The sequence below is a fragment of the Rhinopithecus roxellana genome, chromosome 12 (assembly GCF_007565055.1).
Source record: "Rhinopithecus roxellana isolate Shanxi Qingling chromosome 12, ASM756505v1, whole genome shotgun sequence".
NCBI lineage: Eukaryota > Metazoa > Chordata > Mammalia > Primates > Cercopithecidae > Rhinopithecus > Rhinopithecus roxellana.
Window position 1 is genome coordinate 56,161,659 of NC_044560.1, and position 18,203 is coordinate 56,179,861.

General features: G+C 43.4%; 1 protein-coding gene across 3 annotated transcripts in view; it reads right to left on the bottom strand.

Moving 5' to 3' along the window:
• The window catches only part of ZYG11B (zyg-11 family member B, cell cycle regulator), a 118,889-nt gene that overhangs the window by 57,935 nt on the left and 42,751 nt on the right, over nt 1–18,203 (bottom strand). For all 3 annotated transcript variants that reach the window (XM_030912863.1, XM_010372150.2, XM_030912864.1), the window contains exons 3-4: nt 13,254–14,008; nt 4,232–4,372 (exon numbers count right to left, since the gene is read on the bottom strand). In XM_030912863.1, the coding sequence (XP_030768723.1) occupies nt 4,232–4,372; nt 13,254–14,008 (896 nt within the window). The remainder of the gene's footprint in view (nt 1–4,231; nt 4,373–13,253; nt 14,009–18,203) is intronic.

Sequence of the window (18,203 nt, forward strand, 5' to 3'; positions counted from 1 at the left end):
GGCAGAGGTTGCAGTGAGCCAAGAGCACACCATTGCACTCAAGCCTGGGTAACAAGGGCGAAACTCCATCTCTCTCTCTTTCTCTCTCTCTCTCTCTATATATATACACACACACACACATATACATATATAAAGCTGGGCATGGTAGTGCATGCCTATAGTCCCATCTACTTGAGAGGCTGAGGTGGGAGGATTGCCTGAGCCCTGGGAGGCAGAGCCTGTAGTGAGCCATGGTTGTGCCACTGCGCTTCAGCTTGGGGGACAGAGTGAGACCCTGCCTCTAAGGAAAAGAGAAAAAAAAAAAAAAAAAAAAAAGAAAAGAAAACTGAAGCAACCAGAAAAAACTTCAGATTCTCATTACGACCTGTATCCTACTTACCAGCATACGTACATACATATCACCTTCCTGCCCGCTACCATAAGGAATCTTTTGGGGGTCCTTTGTAAAACAAATCCCTCCATGTATATGTTAGATCGTTATTTTCTTGTCTACTGAAGGGAAGCTGTTCACCCCTCCTACTCCTATATCAATTTTTTTAATTCTGTACTGGATCATTCATATCAGGATATAAACAAGATATATTTTTCCTATTTAAAAAAAATCAAAACATCCCTCTTTTAGTCTCACTTACTCAAACAATTACCATCTTTTTTCTTTGCTCTCCTTTGCAGCAAAATTCCCTGTAAGAATTGCCTTGGCCAGGCGTGGTGGCTCATGCCTGTAATCCCAGCACTTTGGGAGGCCGAGGCAGGTGGATCACTTGAGATCAGGAGTTCGAGACCAGCCTGGTCAACATGGTGAAACCTCTTCTCTACTAAAAATACAAAAATTAGCCGGGCGTGGTGGTGCGTGCCTATAATCCCAGCTACTCGGGAGGCTGAGGCAGAAGAATTGCTTGAACATGGGAGGCGGAGGTTGCAGTGAGCTGAGATAGCGCCACTGCCCTCCATCCTGGGCAATAGAGTGAGAGCCAGTCTCAAAAAAAAAAGGAATTGCCTAGGCTAGGTGTAGTGGCTCATGCCTGTAATTACAGAACTCTGGGAGCTCAAGGCAGGAGGATCACTTGAGGTCAGGAATTCGAGACTAGCCTGGGCAACACAGCAAGAACCTCTCTCTACAAAAAATTTTTAAAAATTAGCCTGTGCAACTTAGTGTGACCCTGTCTCCACAAAATTAGCCGGGTGTGGTTGCATGGGCTTGTAGTCCTAGCTACTCGGGAGGCTTAGGCAGGAGGATTGCTGGAGCCTAGGAGTTTGAGGTTACAGTGAGCTATGATCATACTACTGAACTCCAGCCTGGATGACAGAGTGAGGCACTATCTCAAAAATAAATAAATAAATTTATTTATTTTTTTAAATTTTAAAAATTAGCCAAGTGTGATGGCACACACCTATAGTCCCAGACGTTTGGGAGATTGAGGCAGAAGATTGCTTGAGCTCAAGAGTTTGAGGTTGCAGTGAGCTATGATTGTGCACCACTGCACTCCAGCCTGGGCAATACAGCTAGATCCTGTATCTTTAAAAAAATAAAATAAAAGTGGCTCACTCCTATAATCCCAACACTCTGGGAGGCCAAGGTGGGAAAATCACTTGAGCCCAGGAATTTGAGACCAGCCTGGGCAACATAGTGGGTCTCCATCACTACAAAAAAAAAAAAAAAACAATAATAATAACAAATTTTAAAATTCAGCCAGGCATGGTGTTATATGCTTGTAGTTCCAGCCACTCTGGAGGCTGAGGCAGGGGGATCATTTGAGCCCAGGAGGGAGGTCAAGGCTGCAGTGAACCATGATCATGCCACTGCACCCCAGCATGGGTGACAGAGTAAGATGCTACCTCAATAAATAAACAAACAAATAAATAGCCTATATTCTTTCATTTATCTCCGAATCATTCTCTGAATGAATGAATATTTCAGATCAAGACTAGAGATCTAGTCCTTTGTTGCTTGGTTCACAGTATTCAAAACCAAAAAAAAAAGACAATTCATATACGAAGTGCCAACATCCTCTGATATATATAAAAGGAGTGATAGGTGTTGGTGATAATATCCTAAGGACTAAAATGTTACTGGTTCCTACCCAAGCACCTCATTCTCAGAATTTAAGGTATGTAGGATGTCAAGTTGTGGCTCTGCCACTGATATTATTACTTAATGTCACAGAACCTCAATTTCATAATCTGTAAAACAGAAGATAAAACCCATCTCTTGGAATTGTGCCCACTAAACAAGGTGCCAAATATAATACAGTCCTATGCTCATCGGTTTTTTTTTTTTTTTTTTTTTGAGACGGAGTCTCGCTCTGTCGCCCGGGCTGGAGTGCAGTGGCCAGATCTCAGCTCACTGCAAGCTCCGCCTCCCGGGTTTACGCCATTCTCCTGCCTCAGCCTCCCGAGTAGCTGGGACTACAGGCGCCCGCCACCTCGCCCGGCTAGATTTTTCTATTTTTTTAGTAGAGACGGGGTTTCACCATGTTAGCCAGGATGGTCTCGATCTCCTGACCTCGTGATCCGCCCGTCTCGGCCTCCCAAAGTGCTGGGATTACAGGCTTGAGCCACCGCGCCCGGCCTGGTTTTCAAAATTCTTATGAATGTGCATAAGAATTACCTTGGAATTATCTTGGGGGCTTATTAAAATGCAGATTCCTGTGCCTCATCTAGCCCTACTGAATCTAAATTTTGGGGGGTGGGGTTTACAAATATCTTTTTTTTTTTTTTTTGACAAGGTTTCACTCCTGTCACCCAGGTTGGAGTGTGGTAGCATGATCTCGGCTCGCTGCAACCTCTGCCTCCCAGGCTTGAGCAATTCTCCTGCTTCAGTGTCCCACGTAGCTGGCACTACAGGTGTGTGCCACCACACCTGGCTAATTTTTGTAGAGATAGGGTTTTGCCATGTTGCCCAGGCTGGTCTTGAACTCCTGAGCTCAAGTGATCTGCCTGCGTTGGTTTCCCAAAGTACTAGGATTACAAGGGTGAGCCACCACGCCTGGTCACAAATATGCTTTTTAAATAAGCAATACCCTAGACTTGTAGTGGTCAAAGGACCACCTTTTTTTTTTTTTTTTTTTTTTTTTTTTTTTTTTTTTTTGAGAGAGAGTCTTGCTCTGTTGCTCAGGCTGGAGTACAGTGGCATGATCTCGGCTCACTGTAACCTCAGCCTCCCAGGTTCCTCATGCCTCAGTTTCCTGAGTAGCTGGGATTACTGGCGTGCACTACCACACTCGGCTAATTTTTTGTATTTTTAGTAGAGATGGGGTTTTGCCATGTTGGTCAGGCTGGTCTAGAACTCCTGGCCCCAGGTGACCTGCCTGCCTCAGCTTCCCAAAGTTATTACAGGTGTGAGCCACTGTGTCCTGGCTCAAAGGACCACATTTTGATAAATGTTGCCCTAAGCATTCAATAAAATTAAGAAATCTCCTTTCTTGCCCTTCAAAAGCTGTCTTGGTTAAAATAGCTGGGTGCTGTGATGTACACCTGTAGTCCTAGCTACTTGGGAGGCTGAGACAGGATTGCTTGAGCCCAGGAGTTTGAGGTCTGTGAACAGCCATTGCACTTTTGCCTGGGGAACACAGTAAGACCCTATGACTTAAAAAAAAAAATTAAAAAAAACTTAATTGGGGAGTAATGTAAATCAGTTAAGAATGCACAGTAGGTTCTAAACAGCATGGAAAAGTGCCTTGTGGAATTCCGATATCTGCTTTCTTTATTTCTCTCCTTCTTTTTTTGTATTTTTAAATACTTTTTGTAGAAATGGGGTTTTGCCATGTTGCTCGGGCTGGTCTTGAACTCCTGGGCTCAAGCTACCCATCTGTCTCAGCCTCCTGAAGTGCTGGGATTACAGGCATCAACTACCACACCTGGCCCAATATTGTATTTCTAAAAAAATCTATTTGGGAAGCAACATAGGGTTAATATACAAAACAGTGTCCTGATCCCAGTCATATACTTTCATTTTCTACAGTAGCTGGTGACAAAATATCATGGTGGTCACTGGTTTTAGGTAGATAAATATGTACAAGACATTTATATGCTTAATGAGACTACTATAAAACTTCAATAACATTGTACGACTATATTCTCTCTCGTTTGTGGCTAATAATTGAAATCACACGTCATCACTTATATTATAAATAATAAAAGACTAAATGCAAATTTTCATCAATTTTCTTCAAAAAATCATCTGCCCAGGGAGATCATTTCAAAAATTTCATATCCAGTTTCTTATTCTTACCTTTAAAATTTCTGGCTTTGTTTTTTCCATCACATGAGTCAGACTAAAAAGATGAAATAGAGCTTCCCGAACAAAGAATGCCCGTTCACTGTAACGCTTCAGTGCTTCTGCAATCTGAGTTTCATTGGCTTCTCCAGACACCTGTGAACATAACCAGATTAGCTTTTAGAATTCTCTCTCTTTCTCTATCTAAATATCATTTGTGGCCAGGTGTGGTGGCTCATGCCTGTAATCCCAGTACTTTGGGAGGCCAAGGTGGGTGGATCATGTGAAGTCAGGAGTTCGAAACCACCCTAGCCAACATGGTGAAACCCCATCTCTACTAAAAATAAAAAAGTTAGCCAAGCGTGGTGGCACACACCTGTAATCGCAGCTACTCAGGAGGCTGAGGCAGAAGAATCGCTTGAACTGAGAAGGCGGAGGTTACAGTGAGCTGAGATCGCACCACTGCACTCCAGCCTGGGCAACACAGCAAGACTCTGTCTCTAAATAAATAAATAAATATAATTTGTATACATGGCATCTAGGATAGTTATGTAAAGCTGGAATCAAATAAAAATGATTATACTTTCCAATCTATCCAGATCAGTCATCTTAAAAAGGTGTATTTTTCTTGAAGAGATGTATATTAGATAAACTCAGAACCTAGCATAAGACCATGGGTGAAATTTTCTGTATTATACCTAAAATAAATCCCAAGATATTTAACACTATTTATGAGGCCCTACCACTTGATGAGGATCCTATCTGCCTCTTACTCCTCTCCCCCTAGCTCACAATGTTTTAGCTATATAACCCTTTTTTCCTCATCTTTCCGTAAGTCAAGCTTTTTCTCAGTAAAACACCACTCATACAATGTCCTCTCTGACTGAAAACTTCCTTTCTCTCTTTGCCTGACTAATTTCTACTCATTCTTCCTTATTCAAGTTAAGGACACTTTCTTAGAGAAGTCTTTTTGAGCCATTGATTTAAATTAGGTCCCCTGAAACATCTCTTTCATAGCTATCATAATCCCCCACTGGATTGATCTATTCACCATTGTACCCCAATAGCTAGCATTATGCTTGGCTCAGAATACGTACTCCATAAGTATTCATCAAATAAATGTATCAACTAATTTCTCCAGATTTATCATGCTCCTTTTCAGCACCAAGAGGTTCTGTTTAAACTTAAGTCTTTCTAGCGATTCCTAACATAAAAGTATATTATTTTATTTTATTTTATTTTTATTTTTATTTTTTTGAGACGGAGTCTTGCTCTGTTGCTCAGGCTACAGTGTAGAAGCTCGATCTCAGTTCACTGCAAGCTCCGCCTCTCGGGTTCACACCATTCTCCCGCCTCAGCCTCCTGAGTAGTTGGGACTACAGGCGCCCGCCACCACACCTGGCTAACTTTTTGTATTTTTAGTAGAGACAGGGTTTCACCGTGTTGGCCAGGATGGTCTCGATCTCCTGAACTCGTGATCACCTGCCTCAGCCTCCCAAAGCGCTGGGATTACCGGCGTGAGCCACCACGCCCGGCCCAAAAGTATATTATTTTAAGATAATAAACTTATCTTAAAATGTGGTTCATGTGCAACTGGGCAACCAAATATAGGTAACAGAAAGTGGCTCTTTATAACAGTAATCCAACAAGTAAGTGAAAAATAAATGATTAAAATATCACCATAATCCCCAGTGAATTGATAGATCTAGCTACTAAGTGTCAATAACTGCTAACATCACAGAAAGACAAACAACTAGATATTTATGTATCTCATAATATAAGAATACAACACCTAAGGGTCTGGCCAAAGGGATAAAATGTAAGTCTAATTAAGCCTACAAATCCAGCTACCAATTTGCAGAAAATAAGAGAAAGATGCACCATTAGTATACAATCAGCAAAATCCAGACTGGCAGAGTGGCTTACATCTGTAATCCCAGCACTTTCGGAGGCTGAGGCAGGAGGATCACCTTAAGCCCAGGAGTTCCAGACCGGCCTGGGCAACAAAGCAAGACCCTGTCTCTACAAAACAGCAACAAATACAATAAAATCCAGATTAGGGAAACTCTATAAATCGTAACGATAGATTCTTCAATAAACAAATTATAAGGAAAAGAAAGGGATGGAGGAGGAACCTATAAACTAAAACATACTCAAAAGATATCAAATTGTTTTAAACGGGCAAGATTATCCAGGTGCCTAAATGGTTGGGTCATAAAATTATAAAGAAATGAAAGGACATGGCCGGGTGCAGTGGCTCACACCTGTAATCCCACCACTTCGGGAGGCCGAAGTGAGCTTTGGGGTAGCTCACAAAGTTCTGTTACTTAACCTGAGTGATGGTTTCAAGTGTGTTCACTTTTATTTCAACTTAAGCTACATAATTATTTATCATCTTTGTCTCTGTTTTATTTTACAATAGAGTTTTAAAAAATGCCAAAAAATGTCATTCAGAGAGACTATCTCAAAATAAGGGGAAGATTTAGTCTTTTTTGGCAGTAACATTATACAGTGTGACACAAAAGTAATCAAATATTTTAAAAATATATTACTCAGTAACAAAGTTTTATATAAACATATAATATTCAGCCAGGCATGATGGCTCATGCCTGTAATCCCAGCACTTTGGGAGGCAGAGGCAGGAGGATCACTTGAGCCCAGGAGTTCAAAACCAGCCTGGGGAACATAGTAATACCCTGTCTCTATAAAAGAAAAAAAAATTAGTTACGTGTGACGGTGCATGCCTGTAATCCCAGCTACTTGGGAGACTGAAGTGGACTGCTTGAGCCCAGGAATTTGAGGCTGCAGAAAGCCATGACTGTGCCACAGCACTCCATGATGGGCAACAGAGTGAGACTCTTTATCAAAAAACAAAAAAGCCTATAATATTCACATTGGAATATGCAGCTTTGAGGAAATGAAGGGATGTATCATGGCTGACATTTTAACCATTAATAGGATATGCTACAAGAGTCTGAAATGAATTAGACTACAGTATTGATACATGCCACATGATGCAAGGGCACATATTAAGAATTTCTAAGATCGTTGAAATAATAATAAAAGTTTTTTTTTTTTTTTTTTTTTTTTTTTTGAGACGGAGTCTCGCTTTGTGACCCAGGCTGGAGTGCAGTGGCCGAATCTCAGCTCACTGCAAGCTCCGCCTCCCGGGTTTACGCCATTCTCCTGCCTCAGCCTCCCAAGTAGCTGGGACTACAGGCGCCCGCCAACTCGCCCGGCTAGTTTTTTGTATTTTTTAGTAGAGACGGGGTTTCGCCGTGTTAGCTAGGTTGGTCTCGATCTCCTGACCTCGCGATCCACCCGTCTCGGCCTCCCAAAGTGCTGGGATTACAGGCTTGAGCCACCGCGCCCGGCCAATAAAAGTTTTTTTACTTCCATTACTTTATGTCTTTTATGTCTTTTCTGGTTTTTTTCGAAGTGGAGTCTCGCTCTGCCGCCCAGGCTGGAGTGCAGTGGCACGATCTCGGCTCACTGCAAGCTCCACCTCCTATGTTCACGCCATTCTCCTGCCTCAGCCTCCCGAGTAGCTGGGACTATAGGCATCCGCCACCACGCCCGGCTAATTTTTTTGTATTTTTAGTAGAGACGGGGTTTCACCGTGTTAGCCAGGATGGTCTCGATCTCCTGACCTCGTGATCCGCCCGCCTCAGCCTCCCAAAGTGCTGGGATTACAGGCGTGAGACACCGCGCCTGGCCTTTTTTTCCTTTTTTTTGAGACACAGTCTCGCTCTGTCACCCAGACTTGAGTGCAGCACGCACGATCTCAGCTCACTGCAACCTCTACTTCCTGGGTTCAAGCAATTGTCATGCCTCAGCCTCCCGAGTAACTGGGATTACAGACGCCTGCCACCACGTCTGGCTAATTTTTATACTTTTAGTAGAGATGGGATTTCGCCACATTGGCCAGGCTGCTCTCGAACTCCTGACCTCAAGTGATCAGCTGACCTTGGCCGCCCAAAGTTCTGGGATTACAGGCATGAGCCACCACACCCGGCCTCCATTACTTTACTTCTTTAAATGCTTTTTAAACTGTCTATTCATGTTTAACATACTTACACAAACTGGTTTGGACTACATATTCACATATACAAATGGGTATTTAATAAAATTTTTCAAAGTGTTTAGTTCATTGAATCACCCAGAACTTTTTCTTATAAATTCAGAAAAAAACACTGAAATGTGAAATGAGAAAAAACTGTAAGAGGGAGATATAAAATAATCTAAATCAGACTTTATTCTTCCTTTGCCACATTTGGTTGGTTCCAACAACTTTATAAATCTCTTAAATGAAATATATTCTCAAGTTACCTTGAATATAAAATTAAAGAACTTTTGTTACCGGAAGAATGTTAAAAACACTAAGTCAATTTTTTTTTTTTTTTTGAGACACAGTCTCTCTCTATTGTCCAGGGTGGAGTGCAGTGGCACAATCTCGGCTCACTGCAACCTCCACTTCCCAGGTTCAAATGATTCTCCTGCCTCAGCCTCCTAAGTAGCTGGGACAACAGGCGTCTGCCACCACGCCTGGCTAAATTTTTTGTATTTTTAGTAGAGGCGGGGTTTCTCCAACTCTTGGCCTCAAGTGATCCGCACGCCTTGGCCTCCCAAAGTGCTGGGATTATAGGCATGCTCTGAGCCAATTGTATTGTATATATATATATATATGTATTTTTTTTTTTTTAGACAGAGTTTTGCTCTTGTTGTTCAGGCAGGAAATCAATGGCATGATCTCAGCTCACCACAACCTCCACCTCCCGGGTTCAAGAGATTCTCTTGCCTCAGCTTCCCAAGTAGCTGGGATTACAGGCATGCACCACCATGCCCAGCTAATTTTTTTTGGATTTTTAGTAGATACTGGGTTTCTCCATGTTGGTCAGGTTGGTCTCCAACTCCCGATCTCAGGTGCTCCGCCTGCCTCGGCCTCCCAAAGTGCTGGGGTTACAGGTGTCAGATAGGGTCTCATTATGTTGCTCAGGCTGGTCTCAAACTCCTGAGCTCAAGCAATCCTCCCACCTCGGCCTCTCAAAGTGCTAGGATTAAAGGCATTAGCCACTACACCTGCCAAAAAACAATTATGTACTTTCACTACATGTTGATTACTGCAGTTTTTCAATACAGCAGTCTGACTTCAAGGGAGAGATCTAAGTTAAGACACAAATTTAGGAGTCAGGGCATATAGATTTAAGGACTGAGGTACAGAACACTCCAACAGTCAGAGGCCTGGAAGATGAGGAAGAACCAACAAAGGAAATTGAGGCTCAGTAGCAAGACAAGTAGGAAAAAAAAAACAAGCAAGTATGATATCCTGGAAGCTAAGTTGTTTTTTTTTGTTTTTGTTTGTTTGTTTATTTATTTATTTATTTATTTATTTAGAGACAGAGTCTCGCTCTGTCGCCCAGGCTGGAGTGCAGTGGCCGGATCTCAGCTCACTGCAAGCTCCGCCTCCCGGGTTCCCGCTATTCTCCTGCCTCAGCCTCCCGAGTAGCTGGGACTACAGGCGCCCGTCACCATGCCCGGGTAGTTTTTTGTATTTTTTTTTAGTAGAGACAGGGTTTCACCGTGTTAGCCAGGATGGTCTCGATCTCCTGACCTCGTGATCCGCCCGTCTCAGCCTCCCAAAGTGCTGGGATTACAGGCTTGAGCCACCGCTCCCGGCCTGTTTTTGTTTTTTTAAATAGGTATCTCAGGGAAGAGGGAAAGATCAACTGTGTCAAATACCATTTTACTTTGGGTCAAATACAATGAAGACTAAGAACTAACATTGGGTTTAGCAGATTTTCTTTTCTTTTTTTTTTTTTTTGAGACGGAGTCTCACTCTGTCGCCCAGGCTGGAGTGCAGTGACCGGATCTCAGCTCACTGCAAGCTCCGCCTCCCGGGTTCACGCCATTCTCCTGCCTCAGCCTCCCGAGTAGCTGGGACTACAGGCGCCCGCCACCTCACCCGGCTAATTTTTTGTATTTTTTTAGTAGAGACAGGGTTTCATCATGTTAGCCAGGATGGTCTCGATCTCTTGACCTCGTGATCCGCCCGTCTCGGCCTCCCAAAGTGCTGGGATTACAGGCTTGAGCCACCGCACCCGGCCGGGTTTAGCAGATTTTCGATGTTCTCATGAGTTGGGAGCCACAGTTTCGGAGATAATCCAAGTGGATTAGGTGGCCAACAAATGCATGAATTCTAGTTGTGGAGAAATGGAAGGTGATGGTGACAGGAAACTGATGGTGACAGATGAGAAAACTGAGTAGGGAAATAGTGAGAAGAGAAAATCGAGTGCAGAAATACTGATGACAGAGCTGGAAATTCTATGGTAAGAAAGCCAGGCTAGGCTCAGGGTCTTACACCTATAATCCCAAAAGTGGGAGGCCAAGGTGGGAGGATCACTGAGCGAGAACCCATCTTTACAAAAACACTAAAAAAAAAAAAAAAAAAAAAATAGGCCAGGCGTGGTGGCTCACGCCTGTAATCCCAGCACTTTGGGAGGCTGAAGCAGGCAGATCACCTAGGTCAGAAGTTCAAGACCAGCCCGGCTAACATGGTGAAACCCCATCTCTACCAAAAATACAAAAATCAGCTGGACATGGTAGCAGGCACCTGTAATCCCAGCCACTCAGGAGGCTGAGGCAGGAAATTCGCTGAAACCCAGGAGGTGGAGGTTGCTGTGAGCCGAGATTGTGCCACTGCACTCCAACCTGAGTGACAGAGCAAGACTCCATGTCAAAAAAAAAAAAAAAAAAAGCCAGTTATGGTGGCACTTGCTTGTGGTCCCAGCTACTCAGGAGGCTAAGCCAGGAGGATCCACTCGAGCCCAGGAGGTAGTGGCTGCATGCGTTTGTTCATGCCACTGTACTCCAGCCTGGGTAACAGGGCGAAACCCTGCCTCTGGAAAAAAAAAAAAAAAAAAAGTTATTTTAAAACAGTGATTCATGAGTTTGGCTGGACACTGCAGTCATCTTGAAGCTTTAAAAAATACTGATGCCTGGGTCTTACCTCTCTTCCTAATACAGTCTTTGCACATATTATTCTGTCTGCTGGGAATACTGTCTACTGAGCTACTCACCCTTAAGATCTCCACTCATTCATCAATTTATCAGAGAAACCAGGCCGGGAGTGGTGGCTCATGACTATAAACCTAGCACTTTGGAAGGCCAAAGCAGGTGAACTGCCTGAGCTCAGGAGTTCGAGACTAGCCTTGGCAACATGGTGAAACCCTGTCTCTACTAAAATACAAAAACTTAGCCGGGTGTGGCAGTGTGCGCCTGTAGTCCCAGCTACTTGGGAGGCTGAGGCAGGAGAATCACCTGAACCTGGGAGGCGGAGGTTGCAGTGAGCCAAGATCATGCCATTGCACTCCAGCCTGGGTGACAGAGCGAGATTCCATCTCCAAAAAAAAAAAAAAAGAAAAAATTTATGGTTTAAAGCATATATCTATAAAAGTATGTAAGGAAATAGGTATAAATATAAAAATGTATTTGTAATAATATAATCACCACTCCCATTAGGTTAAGCTACTCGGAGGCAGATCCTGTATCATTTTCTTTTTTCCTTTTTTTTTTTTGAGATGGAGTCTCACTCTATCACCCAGGCTTGAGTGCAGTGGCACAATCTTGGCTCTCTGCAACTTCTGCCTCCTGGGTTCAAGAGATTCTCCTGCCTCAGGCTCCCGAGTAGCTGGGACTATAGGCACATGTCACCATGCCTGGCTAATTTTTTTTTTTTTTTGAGACGAAGTCTCGCTCTGTCACCCGGGCTGGAGTGCAGTGGCCAGATCTCAGCTCACTGCAAGCTCCGCCTCCCGGGTTTACGCCATTCTCCTGCCTCAGCCTCCCGAGTAGCTGGGACTACAGGCGCCAGCCACCTCGCCCGGCTAGCTTTTTTGTATTTTTTTTTAGTAGAGACAGGGTTTCACCGTGTTCGCCAGGATGGTCTCGAACTCCTGATCTTGTGATCCGCCCATCTCGGCCTCCCAAAGTGCTGGGATTACAGGCTTGAGCCACTGCGCCCGGCCCATGCCTGGCTAATTTTTGTATTTTTAGTAGAGATGGGGTTTCACCATGTTGGCCAAGCTGGTCTCAAACTCCTGACCTCAAGTGACCTGTCCACCTCCAAAGTGTTGGGATTACAGGTGTGAGCCACCACACTCAGCCTCATTTTCATTTTTGAATCCCAAGCTCTATCAGATCCAACTGATGTTTGTTAAACTAAATTTAAACCATTAGGCATGAGAAATCTTAGGAAAAGCAAAATTCTACCATTTCTACAGTAGAGATCTCCTTAGAATACTTGATCTCCCACTAGGTGAGATCAATTCAACAAGGGGTGTCCCTAGCTTCTCCGAAGTTATCCATTAAAAACAGCATATGTAGCTGGGCGCAGTGACTCATGCCTGTAATCCCAGCACTTTGGGAGGCCAAGGCGGGCAGATCACAAGGTCAGGAGATCAAGACCATCCTGGCTAACACAGTGAAACCCTGTCTCTACTAAAAATACAAAAAATTAGCCGGGTGTGGTGGCAGGCACCTGTAGTCCCAGCTACTCAGAGGGCTGAGGCAGGAGAGTGGTGTGAACCTGGGAGGCAGAGTTTGCAGTGAGCTGAGATCGCACCACTGCACTCCACCCTCAGTGACAGAGCAAGACTCTATCTCAAACGACAAAAAAAAAAAAAAACAGTGTATGTAAATGGTTCAAAATATCTAAACATTATCACCATAAGACAACCTAATGTTTATCCAGGACCTACTATGTGACTTGCACTTTACATAGATTATCATTAATCTTCAGAATTCTGCAAGGTAAGAATACCATGTATTCTACAAATAAGGAAATAAAAACTCGAAGTGACATCATAGCTTGTTCTGGGTCATGAAGCTGAAATTTTAATTAGGACTCTAAGCCTTTCAACTCTATGAGGCCCTGTTTCATGAACATGTTCCATATATTATAGACATTAATCTTTAACAGAGTCTTATGCAACTAAGATATTGGTCAGCCTGACAAAATAACACATTTTTAAAGTCTAACCTTCAAATGTCCTTCGCCTGTGAGGAATTCAGAGTAACCAGCATCAGTAGCCAGCAAACCTACAAACTGCATGCTTGGACGTTGTTGTATAAAGGCTTCAACAGCTTTATCTGTCACGTGCTTTCTCCCAGAAACATCCAGAGAAACAAGGTTGGGTAGGATGTCTTTTTGTTCCAGTAAGCGAAGAGCTATGTCTGATGTAAACTGTTTATCATCTGAGATATCAAGATGATTCAGATGTTTGAGTTCCCGAACTACATCCAGTATCTGGGTGGTTGTCATTTTTAAACATTTCAAGTGGTGCATGGTTAGAGACTTGAGTCGGTCTTTGCAGGCCAGTAGAGCAGTGATGTCTGTGATCGAGGTGTTAGAAATATCCAAGCTCTCTAATCTTGGCAACGAGGCAACTTCAGCCAGGTCTTCATTGTAAAAGAGAACATTGGTGATGCTTAAAGCTCGAAGGCCAGAAAGCCGGCTGAAGCACCGCTCGTAAGGATCCTCGAGGGAGAGAGTTAATGAATTCAGCACCAGGCACTGGAGATTCTGCTGGATCCATTTGTTACTGCCAAGCCCACTGATAATGTCTGTAATCGTGATATCAGCATTCACACCTGTGGCATCAAGTTCCACTAACTTGTGATGGCAGAAGGCTTTCCGGAAAGCAACAGCAGAAATCTTTGCTTTGCGAATGCAGGCTCGCTTTAAGCGCATCTGGTTGCCCCTAAAAATACCCACAGTTCCATCATTCAGTAGACCTGTGGAAAAACAAGCAGCACTTTAACTTCAAAAAACAGCTAAAGAATAGCTAAAATCAAAAAAAAAAAAAAAAAAAAAGGCCGGATGTGGTGGCTCACGCCTGTAATCCCAGCACTTTGGGAGGCCGAGGTGGGCGGATCAGGAGGTCAGGAGATCGAGACCATCCTGGCTAACACAGTGAAACCCCGTCTCTCCTGAAAAAAAAATACAAAAAATTAGCCGGGCGTGGTGGCGGGCGCCTGTAGTCCCAGCTACTGGGGAGGCTGAGGCAGGAGAATGGCGTAAACCCGGGAGGCGGAGCTTGTAGTGAGCCGAGATGGCACCACTGCACTCCAGCCTGGGCGACATAGCGAGACTCCATCTCAAAAAAAAAAATTAAAAAAAAAAAAAAAGAATAGCTAAAATTTCCATCACACTTTACATTTCCAAAGTGCTCCCATGTAACAGTATCTTGTCTCATAATCACAATTCATTTAGGTGAGAATATTATTGTTTACAACCTGTAGATGAGTAAACTGGGGCTCAGAGAGTAGCTTTCCAAGATCACAGGGCCAGCAAGTGGCAGAATCAGGACTGTGGCAGACATTACTGATATCCACTAACATCTGGTTCTTATCTTACCAAACAGACAACTACATTTCCCAGCCCATCCCTGGAGTTAGCTGGAGCCATGTGCCTAGTTCTGGCCAATGGACTGTATGCTGAAGCACCTGAGAGCCAGTGCATGATTTTCCATGCTGTCTTTTCCTGCTATGACAAATGAGGAGCCTTCACGTTCTAGAGAGCATAGTTTTATGAGGAGGAACCCTCCATCAGTTTGGACCCTAGGGTAACCACGAAGCAGAATTCTCTATGGACTTGCAGAGTTATGTACCACAAGTGAGGTATAAACCTTGTGTTAAGGTATTTGATTTGTTACCAATACATTTCTAGCCTATCCTTAAAATTCCCTTAACATATTATTATACACACAAATATATATACATATAATATATTTAGCATGCACTTAATGCCTTGTAATTCATTAATAAACCACTAGCCAGATCTCAAACCTTATTAAAGTGATCTAGGCCTGGGAAACATAGCGAGACCCCATCTCTACAAAATAACTGAAAACGAGTTGGGCATAGTGGTGCATGCCTATAGTCCCAGCTACTAGGAAGGCTGAGATGGAAGGATCACTTGAGCCCAGGAGTTCGTGGTTATAGTGAGTTGTGATTGCATCACTGCACTCCAGCCTGGGTGACAGAGTGAGACCCTGCCTCTTAAAAAAACAACAACAACAACAACAAAAACAAACTAGTAGTTATAGCCCCTCCCTGGCAGATGAATGTAAATGAAGTCAACCCAGTAACCTCCTCGAAGTGCTTTCGAGATATACCTGTCTACCACAGTGTCACAAGCATATGATACTTTGGAGCCACATCAACAATATCACATATCAACTAAACAACATTGACTGTGAAAGAAGTAACAATCATGCCAGAAAAAGGTAGTCTAAGAACAGTCTGGGGTGAACGAGCAATTGAGGACAGGTAAATAAATAGCCTGAAGTCAAGAGAGGAACTCTAAGGTGGCACTTTAGCTGGCCCATACTCAAAATGTAGCTAGGCTGCCAGCCAGTCATCCTTAAATTAGAACTGAGGTATGTTTAAAAGGGAGCACTACTCTCTAATGAATTTTGCAGACTTAATTACAGTTACACAGTTAAAATCAAGAAAGGCCTTTGCAAAACCTGCCCAAGTGGACAAAAATGCCTAATTACATATTAAGAACTTCATTATATTTTAGAGCTGCGCTGTCTAATACATAGTCACTAGCTACACATAGCTGGAGAGCACTTGAAAAGCAGGTGGTACAACGTGAGGTCAGCTACAAGTATAAAATATACACCAGATTGTGACGATTTAATACAACAAAATAATGTAAAGTATATCAATTTTTTATATTGACTACAGGTTGAAATGATCATTTTTTAATATATTGGGTTAAATAAAAATAATTAAAACTAGTTTCACTTGTTTCTTTTTATTTTTATTTTTGTATGTGGCCACCGGTAAATTTAAAATTATATTTCTATTAAACACTGTGGTTCTAGAGACAGCCTTTCAAATTACCTGAACTCTATTTCAGGGGAGTAAATTTCATGGTGGGGTCCATTCAGCAAACAGTTTATTAAACAATTATTATATGTCAAGTATCCTAAATGTTGTAGATACAAAGAAAAACAAGATATGCCCCTATAATCAAAGGATTCATAATCCCATGGAGTAAAAAAGACACAAACAGCCATAACAAAATGAGATATTTGGTATACCAATGTCAAGTATAAGTACCACAAAAACAAAGAAAAGGAAGTAAACTATCACCAATGGAGATCTGGAAAAGATTTGATGGGAGAGGTGATCTTTGAGTAAGGCCTTTGAAGATGCTGGAAGAATTCAAAGATAGCGAAAGAAGGTTAGGAGGCCAGGTGCAGTGGCTCATGCCTGTAATCCCAGCATTTTAGGAGGCCAATGCGGATGGATCATATGAGGCCAGGAACTCAAGACCAGTCTAGCCAACATGGCAAAACCTCATTTCTACTAAAAATGCAAAAATTAAACGGGTGTGGTGGTGCACGCCTGTAATACCAGCTTCTTGGGAGGCTGAGGCAGAGAATCACTATGAACTTGGGAGGTGGAGGCTGCAGTGAGCCGAGATTGTGCCACTGCACTCCAGCCTGGGCGACAGAGTGAGACTTCATCTCAAAAAAAAAAAAAAAAAGAGAGAGAAAGAAGGTTACGTATATTAAAAAAAGAATATACAACATAAGCAAAGTCTTAAAGATGTGAAAGCATATCACAGGGTTAGGAAATGGCAAGTAGTTCTTTCTATATTGCTTGAACATAAACAACTAGAGTCATAAGATGCGGTGCATTTCTGGGGATATAAGCATGCAAATGGGAGAGAAGAAATGAGGCTGAAGGTGACCTGGAGCTAGATCACTCTGAATGGTGAAGAGATGAAAGCAGATCAGCTAGGGACCTTGGGACCCATGGAATAACGCAGTAAAGTTCCTGGTTTTTTTCTGGTCATATATCCCAGATCTAAAGTTGAAGGAGCCAGCAGCCTGGAAACGTCAATGGGCACAGACAAAAAAGCTCCCCCAAAATCTACTCACTCTAGCCAATGTACCAGGAAAGGAGCAACCAGTAAGACAGCAAACAGCTAGTAGATAGTAACTGCTCTACTTCAGCCAAACAGGACAGAAAAAACTGCGGCCCCACCCATGCCAGCAAATGCCAATAGGGGCCTAGATTTCTACCCCTGCAAGGCTATAATTACTTCCCCCAATCTGCCCACAGGGGAGGTGTTAGAGAAGTCTGAGTAGAGACCAAGGACTTTTACTCCTGCTGGGTAGTAAGAACTATCTCACATCATGATGTCAGTAGATACCATCTGTGAAGCAAGCAGTGATGAAGTTCTCTATAGGAATTCTAGTGGAAAGTCAGGACTTCCACAACTGCCCAACATTAATGAGGCCACCTCCTCCCAACATGGTGTCAGTAGAGGCCAACTGGGAAGCAGAAATGACATACCCATACCCCTTTCAGCTAGGGAAGTAATCAGTAGAGTCCTAGTGGAGAGTCAGAATTCCATCCTCTGCATAGCCTTGCACGTTGGGTGTTAAGAGAAGCTAAGTGGGGAACCAGAAATTACTTTTTTTTTTTTTTTTGAGACGGAGTCTTGCCCTGTGACCCAGGCTGGAGAGCAATGGCACTGATCTGGGCTCACTGCAACCTCCACCCCCTGAGTTCAGACGATTCTCCTGCCTCCTGAGTAGCTGGGATTACAGGCGCCCACAACCACGCCCAGCTAATATTTGTATTTTTAGTAGACACTGGGTTTCACCATGTTGGCCAGGATGGTCTCAATCTCCTGACCTTGTGATCCACCCCCCTTGGCCTCCCAAAGTGCTGGGATTACAGGCATGAGCCACCGTGCCCGGCCCAGAAAGAACATTAACCCTAATCTGGCTGGGCATGGTGGCTCATGCCTATAATCCCAGCACTTTGGGAAGCTGAGGGGGGAACATCACGAGGTCAGGAGATCGAGACCATCTCGGCCAACATGGTGAAACACTATCTCCAGTAAAACACAAAAAATTAGCCAGGCCTGGTGGTGCGTGCCTTGTAATCCCAGCTACTTGGG